Raw genomic sequence first — 10,418 nt, 5'->3', positions numbered from 1 at the left:
GTATCCAATATATTTCAAACTATACACCATCATGCATTCAAATCCTATCTATATCACATACTTCTTACATTAAAAATTCCCCGAAATTAATTTGTCTTAAGAATCGGACCTATGATATCATTAGTGTTCGTGAGAAACCGACCAAACCCATCGGAGGGAAAAAATAAGAGACTCTTAGACGTTCTACTCACGGTCGTGACGGGATGCTACGGGTTTTCAAAAGCTTCCGTTTCTTGTCGTGTAGATCACCGATAGGCACAGCCAGGCATCTCTTTTCGCGGTCGGTCAGCGGGACGTCGTGATTCTCCTCGGCATCGTGAATCAATGCCAGGATAGGAAGGGCTAAACCGGGTATGTCCGTTCTCCAAGGTAGCGTTTTATCGCTCGACAGGGTACCTCCGTTTCCACGGTGGTTAACGATCGCGAGCCGTGCCTGTGTCGTTTTCTTCTCCTCCTTCGGCGAGGGTTGTTGCTCTTTTGGCGGATCCTCGTCGAGGGAGTGCCTCTGAAAGGACACTATGCGGGGATTTCCTTTTTATTAACTCAGATTAGGCTGAATATTGCTTGGCTAGATTTTAAAAATATTTGTTCAGAAGTAATTTCAGCGAAGAAAAGAATTTGTCAAGTGACATCAATCTAAAGGGATGTTAGGCTGATATACTTAACCCTTTGCACTCGAGGCCTTTTTTCTAGTATCGAGAGTACCTGATACTAAGCTATCGAGATTTCTAGTACCTAATTCTAAGCTATGGAGATTTGAGAATTAGGTCATCTTTACCTCACCGACAATCATATTATTGACACTTCGAGTTCCAAAGAAATTAAACCTAAAGAAACATTGCTGATGCTGCGTGAAAACTAATGGTGACTGAGAGTCATCTCTCGAGTGCAAAGGGTTAATATACAAAACATAACACTCTATTTAAAATAATATTGCTTTGCTATTTTTTCACGAGTAATTTAAATGGAAGAAAGAGTTACAACTGCGCAACATCAGCCTAGAAGGATGTTAGCCTGATGTTTCTAATATAAAATAAAAATTAATAGTACATTTAAAAAAAAAAAACATACACCTGTAGTCTTTATAACAAATTGTCTGTTGAAGCTTCGTGGTTTAATATTAAATTCTACCGTGCATCGCAACACGAATTTTTCATATTATTATCACTGTTATTGTATCATAATCCTAAAGCGTATAATATTTTGTAGCATTTTACGATATTTCAGTTCGAAAAGGAATGTTTCAAAGACAAATTAAAATGGGTACTCAATGTTGCGAGAGTGAGGTTTCTGGACTACTCGCTCTGGGAACCTCACTCTCTCTAGTGACCAAGTTTTATAAATTTCTCCTAATAATCAATCGTCTCAATCGAATCCGACCGATTTCAACGAGCGATCGCTTCGTCATTCGAGACGATAAAAATTCCAGACGCGATTTCAGAGCTCGTAATTGCAACGAGCGCGCTTATCTCGACGTTCGGCCTGCGAATACGTCGTTCGATCGCGTTTTTCTATCGTACCGTGCGGTGGTCTGGCCGGGGTTCCATTGAATCAAGGTAATATCGATAGAATTTTATAGTCACGATACGTATGTTTACCGAGTAACCTGATTCAGCGGGTCTGCGATCACAACACTCGGCCGTTTACCGAAAACTGGGCCAAACGATATCTCGTGTCATCGATTCGGTTTCACGGGACTAAATGAGCCCATTAATATTTTCCACGAAACCCTCTTTTATTTCTCTGCGATCTTTTCGTCAGACTATTCGTATTCGTAACGATGATTAACTAGACGGGTTAACCCAGTCCCTGACCAGCCGCTCGAGGCTGCCTCGACTCTCACGCTCCAAAATTTATCAATGCTTTACGACGATTCCCTTTTTTCATCGACCAACTTGCGCGTGCAAATACGAGATCCACACGCAAATCAGGGACGACTGATTGTTAGTTAGATAGTTGAGTGAAAATATCATTTTTTATGTGGAATAACGAGGAAACTATTTTGTGATATCGTTTACTTGCAGTGGAGGTTGAAAATCATTGTGGGGGTAATTATAAATAAAACACAAGATTTTCACGAAATTATTAGTGGAGCGTTCGAGGTTTGCTACTTGTACCACTATGCTCCTCGACACTTCATACAGGGTGTCCCAGAATTAGTGTAAGAACCGGAAAGGGGGTGGTAGAGGTAGGTGAGACGATTCTGAAGCACAATCTTCTTTGCACAAATGTCGGATGGTGCTTCGTTTTTGAATTATTAACGAAAAACGAAGCACCATCCGACATCTGTGCAAAGGAAATTGTGCTTCAGAATCGTCTCACCTACCCCTACCACCCCCTTTCCGGTTCTTACACTAATTCTGGGACACCCTGTACACCGGTGTGCATAATATTAATTTTTTCTTAAATATACTGTTTCCATTCAAAAAGTGCACATTACCCTTGTACCACCCCATAAACAAATTATACACCACCTCTATTATACATATAAATCATTTGTATCTTCTACTTCACCCCACTTTCTACAATCAATCCTATAACATCAATTCTTTATTTTATAATGGACAAAGTAGTGACAACCAATGTATTAAAAAAATACATTGTTTTTGCATCCATATATTCAAAAATTAACTGTCGAAATTATGAGCAAAAATTAACTTTGATTTTGAAATAATATTCACGCGAATATATGACAGATATTGCCTGTTCTATTTATGAGTTTACAGTTATGAGTTCGCAGAATAATTAAATTATATTATGCGAACTCACGATGCGCGCGCATTTTGGAACATCTAATTGTTATATTTCATTTTTAGTGTTATGTATTTCTTTACAATGTGCGTTTAGTATCATTATCATTATATTATCTATGTTTACATGTAAGAATAATGGTAAACGCAATAATAATAACTCATTATTAGACTGCGGATCTTTATGCAAAATAAAATCTTCGCGAACATGCCTACAAAAAATGAACCTAAATAGAAATATATTTTATTCTCCAAATATCATAACGTGAACTTTATTTTCAATTCTTTTTATATTCTTGCATATCGTTTACATTTTGTAGTTTCTTGTACATTCAAATGTCCTATAAATGCATAAAGATCTCCACAATAAGATCTCCGCATTAAAAAACAAATGTCTATAGTGGATTTAAATCTAGATAGGTGAGTTACGATGCGTTTCCAAAGTGGCCCGGAAAATCGTTTCGGTTGGCCACCCCTGCGTTAAACTGTCTTGCCATTATTTACGATCGATCTCGTTCGGACCATTTTTATTCCAAGCCTCGATCAACGAACGATTCCGACTAAATCACCGACGACGTATTTGGTATCGTGACTATTCAAAAGCATACAATTTTCCCAACTTTTCAAACACCGTGTGTGCTCTGCCCGTGTCAGCAGTTACGCCTCGCGACTACCAGGCGCAATTATTGCCGGGCCGATTAGGAGGCGAGTTTCAATGGAACATTTCGTTTCAGGGTCAGTGGCGTAATTCAACGAGAAGAAGTTTGGTCGATTTAACGTGTTCGATCCTATTGTCTTCAGGAGCTTCGTGTCGTCGCGCGATAGAAGTTCCCTTTAATTAGCCCGGGTATACGTACCCGCGATAGAACGCAACCACTCGACGGTATAACCGATGATGCATACGCGCGATAGATTCAGGAATTTCCAGATTCCAGTCATACCTCGCGTTCGCTAGGAGAAGTATTTCCTGGGATCGTAGGTAATGCAGGCGAAGGGAATTGTAACAAGAGAGATTCATCACGCTCGAAAGGTGGAGACTTGGGCGTGATTGAACTCGTACAAAGACGTAAAACTCTTCGTACACATCGAAAAGTGAATTTAGGATCACGTAGAAATACAGGCGGAGAGAAAATTATCATAATTTTTCATCCTATCCGAAGACAATGCTGAAAGATGAGACGACGATATTTCGAAATTATGCAACGGCATGCGCAGCTCGCGTGTCTTGCGTCGCTTCTAATTACCTCGTTCAATTATCATTCCACGGACGCTTTCACACGCGTTGTGTGTATGTGTTATTAAATTCCAGCACGATAGTCCACGACGAGTGTTAGAGGTGTCGTTGTTCGTGATATCTCTCAATTCCTTTAGAATTGTTCTCGAACAAGAAAGAAACCATTTATTCCAAGGAAAATTTAATTTCTTAAGGGTGTATCCTGAATTAGAAGGTCTAAAAAAAAGCGGTTTTTCGTGAATTTTTTTAGGATGGAAAAAAATAATTAATCCTATCGAACATTTTATCCTATTTTCATACATATTTTGAGTAGTCAGTACAAATTTTTTCAACAAGAAATATTCAAATTGGGTCGACTGCAAAGCACATTTGTAGAGCACCTCACAATTAAAACCTCCTATCGGCGGGAAAGATGCAAGTCGTAATTTTGGTTTGACACAAAAAAACCAAAAGAAATTTACATTTTCATACACTTTTCTTCTATGTGAACTAAGAAAATTCATACAAACAAAATTTTAAACAACTTTTTTATCAAGTTAAAGTGATTTTTTTTCACCCAAAGAACTCGTTCTTTTTTTCAAACTTGCAGTAATTTCACATTTCACCATTTTTCCGGGGTTTTCTTAGTTCACATAGAAGAAAAATGTATGAAAATGAAAATTTCTTTTGGTTTTTTTTTGTGTCAAACCAAAATTACGACCTGCATCTTTCCCGCCGATAGGAGGTTTCAATTGTGACGTGATCTACAAATGTGCATCACAGTCGACTCAATTTGAATATTTCTTGTTGAAAGAATTTGTACAGACTACTCGAGTATGTATGAAATTAGAATAAATAGATCGATGGAATTAATTATTTTTTTCCATTCTAAAAAAATTCACGAAAAACCGCTTTTTTTAGACCTCCTAATTCAGGATACCCCCTTAAGTATGTTGAAAATTTATGTGACTTGGTTGCTGTATTACTTGGTCGTAGAAATAGATACATTCTTTAGTAATAGGTAATCTTTGTTACATTTACAGCCAACTATACGAAAAACCGCTTTTTTTATACCTCCTAATTCAGGATACCCCGTTAAGCTCTTTAATAGCGATGGTATCTATTTTTCTAATAAAACTGGAAAGCATTGTTTGCATTGTACCTGACTTAGTGGGCTTTCTGGCGACGTTTACGGTTGGATTGATCGACGTTTTGATGATCGATGTGGTAGGCAGCTTGCTGCGTAACTGATCGATCAACTTGACATCACCGGGTGAATTCTCGGTGTCGCTATCACTGTCCGCGGAGCTGACGAGGGACACCATCGTGACGATGTCGATCGCTTTGGAATCGATCGAGTTCCTCCCACGACCAGCCGATCGGTTTCGTGGTTTCCCGTCCTCGTCGTTTTTGCAGGAGCCCGTGCCCCAAAAACGTCTCTTGGCGCTTCTCGAGCGTCTCTTCAACGGCGCTGATCTCACCGATCGCCCTGACACCTAATTACATTCACACGGGGGACCATCAGACGATTTCTCTCTAAACTACGTAATTTTTGATGAAAAACTGAGTCGAAAACTTGGAATACGATTTTTTTGTAGAGTGTCTCGTGTTTGAGAAAGTCGAGTTCAAAGTTGCTCGGGGCATGCTGATGTTTTTTCAGAGTTGGGATCAATTTCGCGATATCTTTCGTGTTATTGTACAGTCTATCAAAGTAACGATTTTAATAAAAAACGTTGTTGCTTAATTAGGATTGTAGGTAGCCAATGCAAGCATTATTATGTAGAAGAGTGTGCGCTTCAGACTTTAGGTTCAAGTCCTTTTTATTTTAGTCCTACGCAGAGATGGGAAGTTGTCCAGCGCGTTCGATTAAGCATAGCACAATCTCCTTTCTATAGCTCTGCCTTCCGCAGTACAAGCCAGGAGATTGTACCCACTCTTAATCAGACACGGTAGCCAGCCTCTCATTTCTGCGCGTTGTACGTAATTTTAAATCTGAAACGGTTATGCCAAAATCAGATTTGAAGAGGCAAGAATGAAGTCGAAATTGTAAAAAGTAAAATGTTAGTTTGTATGTGTGGACCGTATGGTTAAAATTAAAAAGTATATTTTAGAAACTGCTATTATAATAAAAGTTCGTGTTAGATAGAATTAACAAGTCAATTAGAAAATATCACGACGAAACAACTATACCATCGACTAAATAACAAAAAAGCAGAAGCAGTAGAAAAATATTTCAAAAATTATGAATAAAAGAGAAACTTACACTAATATCAATATATGGTACACAAATGTCAAGTGTTCGTGATTGAAACAAGAAACTACATAAATATATACAAGTTATACATTTGTTTTCATGTTATAAATATTATGTACACTTTCAAAGAAAAATATACTCCATCATATGGGGTTAACGCAACGTCACAAAAAACATTGAAATCAAATATAAAAATATGTAATTAAAAATTGATTATGGTAAGAATTTACAACTACAGAAATTGTTTCTTGTGCTGTAAACATTACATACAGTTTGCTTGTGTATCTCTAAGGAAAAATATACAAAATTGTTCACATCACATCAAGTGCATCAATGGAATTTATTTTGATAAATAAATTGAATAATTGAAGAAACTGCTGTACCTTTGTGGAGGCCGTGTCTATTCTGTTCGACCCGCTGTCTTTGCAATCCACATCCGTTTTCTCTAGATAGTTGATCTTCTCTGAACCCTGCGGGCTCGATGGATCGATCACGATATTGACCTGAACGCGATTGCTCGAAGTGTTCCCTAACTGTCGCTGCGGTGGCGCCGAGCTAGTCCTTCTCGACTTCTGTTCCATTTTCTGAGGTTCCTTCTTCAGCGGTGGATTTCTCTCGTTCACCGAGCTACACCTAACTTCAGGCCCATTTCTCGCAGGTACATTCTTATCAACCGTAGAATCCTTGTTCTCGATAATATTGCTCGTGGAAGAAGTCCTTTTCATAATCAAAGACGTCTTATTACCGCTGCTAGTCCTCTGACCAATCGTTTTATCCTCTTCCAAGCCATCCTTACTCTCAATTCCAGTCTTCGTGCGCACACCTCTCTCGATCGTTGAATTGGATCTACGAAAGTCATCCACGAAAGTTCTCTGATTCGCGATCTTTTCTGCGCCACATTTGAGTTCCGATGGACTTTTCGCGCCTATGATTCTATCGCTATCCTTGCTCTCCAAATTTGTTTGGATCGGCGAACCCTTTTCACTCTTCACCTCCGTGGTTAACTTCTGCTGAAGAGCTTTGTCCGCCAGGGAAATCCATTTCACTTCCGCGGGCGATTTGATAGGCTCGAGGAATGCTCTGTTCGCTCCACTGTGAAAGCTCGCTCGCTTCTCTTTCGCGGACGAAAAATCCAACCTCGTCGTTTTCGTGACAGCAGACGTCGAGTTTTCAATTTTAATCGACGGCAATGTCGTGGATGAATCGCGGGGATTCGAGCAGTCGGTGCTCGACGACGTCGGCAGCTTCTTCTTGGAGCTGGAGGAATACTCGACGTTCGAACTTCTCGATGCTCGCTTGAATGGAGAAAGAATGTTAATTGTACGGCAAGATAGTAAATTTAACAATGAAATAAATTCGTTCTAGCAACCAGTACATCATTGGAAAGTAAAATTTCAAATAACATAGTATAACTTTCTGAATGCATTAACATCGACGATACTTTGAATTTCACTACGATGTTTGCAGGATAATGCCTCGCAAGTCTTCAGTCCTTTAAGTGCGTAAATTTATGAAGGATGCGGGCTAATTAATTGTCTTTGTTGAACAAGTGTATAGGAAAATTAGAGAGTCGAGTGAAATCGAGGAGTCAAGAAAGAGATTTACATTTCGTGCTTTACATTTTGATATTGCTTGTAAGGGTAGGAGGAATTTTAAGGACAATAGTTCATTATTATTTTATGTCGTATCTAATGTATGTATTATAGAAACTACTGTACCATTCCTCAAGATACCTTATACTTTTAATTTAATTTAAACTTGAGAAATATTTAACCTGTGCTTTCAAAATTATATTCATTTTCTGCTACATAAATTCAAGCTTCACATTTTTATTTCAAGATTTAAAACAATATTATAGTTGTTAAAAAATCTATTTACGGTACAATTACAATTTGCTACCTTTCAATTCATAAATAATATTTCCAAAAATCAGTTAGATTGTAGGATTATTAAATTAATTTTATAAGTGAATTACCAAGCCCCTCGTGTGACTTACATCTATTTGCGTCTCTTCCACGTCAGTCCTCTCTACTCTCTCTCCTCTCCCACATCCAGAAGGTAGGTTTCCCTCCAACATTGAAATTTCTCGCGTTTCAGAGATGGAATACCCAAAATCTGATGACACTTCGTCGCCATCTTTGTCTACAGCTTTTCCACCTACAATATTCTCCATCTCCGTTCTCCTTTCCACGCTTTCTCCATTCGATCGTTTGTGGATCCTCGATCCTTCGACCTGCTGATCTTGCGTTCTTCTGCAGTCGAAGGGAACCTCTGGTTTAGACGCTTCGTTCTTGGATAAAGAGGATGACGGACTCGCGATTCCAACGTGGCTGGACATCTCAGAATCGCACCTTTCCTCTAAAACCCCGTGAGTTAAAAAAATGTTGATGTTAGCTTTGTTCTCCTCGCGATGCTTCCAGGCAAGCCTCAGTCTCTCCGCGAGTTCCTGTCTGGTGTAGAGGATCGACGGTTTCTCGATCCCCACGAACCCCCTCGATCTTCCCGTGGCTCGCCTGGAACGTCCTGGCATCTGACGAGCCACCACCTCGACCTGCTCCAGGTTCTCATTTTTTGGGAGATTCTCGCTCCAGGCCACTCGAACCTGAAACTCGTGGATGAAACAATAAAGTGTTTATTGAACGAGGAATTTCGATTAAACTATGGTTTCTTAGCGAATGCAATGGGGCTTTAAACTGGATAATATAGAATATTTTTAATTTAATGTCTGAGAAACACTTTAAAGATGAATTTTACACTTGAAAAAAAATATACATGTCGAATTGAGTAATCTCCTTCTTTTCGATGTCGATTAATAATGAAATAAGTTCGTCCTAGCAACCAGTACATCATTGGAAAGTAAAAGTTCAAATAACATATTAGTATAATTTTCTGAATGCATTAACAGCGACAACACTTTGAATTTCACCACGTTTACAGGATAATGCCTCGCAAGTCTTCAATCTTTCAAAAAATGTTATAAATTAAATGTACAGAAAAAATTCACCAAAGGTAGGAACTTTAAATTAAACAGATCCTTTAAGCTGTTAAATGGACTCTGAGGTAAAACGTTCCTCAACGTTGGAGAGTACCTTGGGTCGCTCGGAACCTGGCTTGCCATTGGTCCCTCTTTTGCCACGAACGAGGGAACTCGAGCTGACCTGCAACGATTTTTCATCCTCCGCGGATCTCTGTCGTCTGATCTGCTTTCGACGCGGTGCAGGTGGTTGCAGAGACAGTTGTCTGACCGGTCTCGCCGATTTTCCAGGCCCCGACATTCCGATGCTCGAAGGAGCCCGCTGAGACTACATTCTATAACAATTTGATTCGTGAAGATCGCTGTCCCAAAAAATGTAAACAAAAGTTGCCAAGAGTTACAGTTCAATTCATAAATTAAAAACCAACCCATGAATCACAGAATTCATCTGTCTACGCCCCCCTAAAACCACATAATTAATTACCAATTAATTACCTCACCAAACCCTTCCCCACCAGACTTTCTCCCTTCTACCTTACCCCGGACTTTCCTCCAAATTTTACAAATTAAATTTGAATAATTCTTAAATTTGAATAATTTCCGAGTAGGTGCAAGACAAGATTCCGTGATGGAATACAGGATACTCACTCGACGTGTTCGCGATCAACACGGAGGACCGTAGAAAGGTGATCGCGACGGAAGAACCTCCATCGTGGTGGCGGCGCAAGCGAACGCCGACTGACTGACTTCATCCATTGCCCTCTGACACGATCGTTCACCACCACTGCCATTTCACCGATCTACCCCCGTGTTACGTGACTACTACAAGTGATCGGTGCACGTGTGTACTGGCTTGGCCACCGACACGCCGCTTCCTCCTCCTCCTCCTCCCACCTGGCGAGGTAGTTGAACGATGTATTGCTCCCTTTAATTCGAACGACGCCCGATACCACCACCGCCGTGGCTCCCACTGCTACACATTTCGATCACTGTGTACACTTGGCTCGCTGATAGGGTGGTCGAACCCACCGACGTACACCAACTCGACATGCATTGCCCTCCGACTTACAATCGGTGGCGTAACGCTGAGCTTTGGACACCTTGGGGGTTGTTATGGGGATGGTGGAGTGGTGAAACTCGTATAACGGTCTAGGTAGGTGTCTGAGCGCGTTATACGAGCCTGAGGACAGGGATGAATTCATAGAAATATTTTAGCATCGGTAATTG

The 10,418-nt window shown here is 40.0% G+C and overlaps 2 protein-coding genes across 3 annotated transcripts in view; one reads left to right on the top strand and one right to left on the bottom strand.

Moving 5' to 3' along the window:
* The window catches only part of LOC128872819 (uncharacterized), a 12,879-nt gene extending 2,513 nt beyond the window's left edge, over window positions 1–10,366 (bottom strand). The window contains exons 1-6 of one of the 2 annotated variants that reach the window (XM_054115887.1): window positions 9,840–10,366; window positions 9,307–9,526; window positions 8,214–8,825; window positions 6,601–7,512; window positions 5,126–5,459; window positions 192–516 (exon numbers count right to left, since the gene is read on the bottom strand). In XM_054115887.1, coding sequence (XP_053971862.1) covers window positions 192–516; window positions 5,126–5,459; window positions 6,601–7,512; window positions 8,214–8,825; window positions 9,307–9,492 — 2,369 coding nt within the window. In that variant the 5' untranslated portion in view covers window positions 9,493–9,526; window positions 9,840–10,366. The remainder of the gene's footprint in view (window positions 1–191; window positions 517–5,125; window positions 5,460–6,600; window positions 7,513–8,213; window positions 8,826–9,306; window positions 9,527–9,839) is intronic. The other variant, XM_054115889.1, reaches the window with a different exon arrangement.
* Window positions 566–10,418, top strand: part of LOC128872820 (uncharacterized protein C1orf112-like) — a 25,832-nt gene continuing 15,979 nt past the window's right edge. The window contains exon 1 of the mRNA XM_054115890.1: window positions 566–1,556. The gene's annotated coding sequence lies outside the window, so the exon portion shown is untranslated. The remainder of the gene's footprint in view (window positions 1,557–10,418) is intronic.

This window comes from Hylaeus volcanicus, chromosome 2 (genome assembly GCF_026283585.1).
Source record: "Hylaeus volcanicus isolate JK05 chromosome 2, UHH_iyHylVolc1.0_haploid, whole genome shotgun sequence".
NCBI lineage: Eukaryota > Metazoa > Arthropoda > Insecta > Hymenoptera > Colletidae > Hylaeus > Hylaeus volcanicus.
Note: the sequence above shows the minus strand (reverse complement) of the source record. Positions and strands in the feature narration are given on the sequence as shown.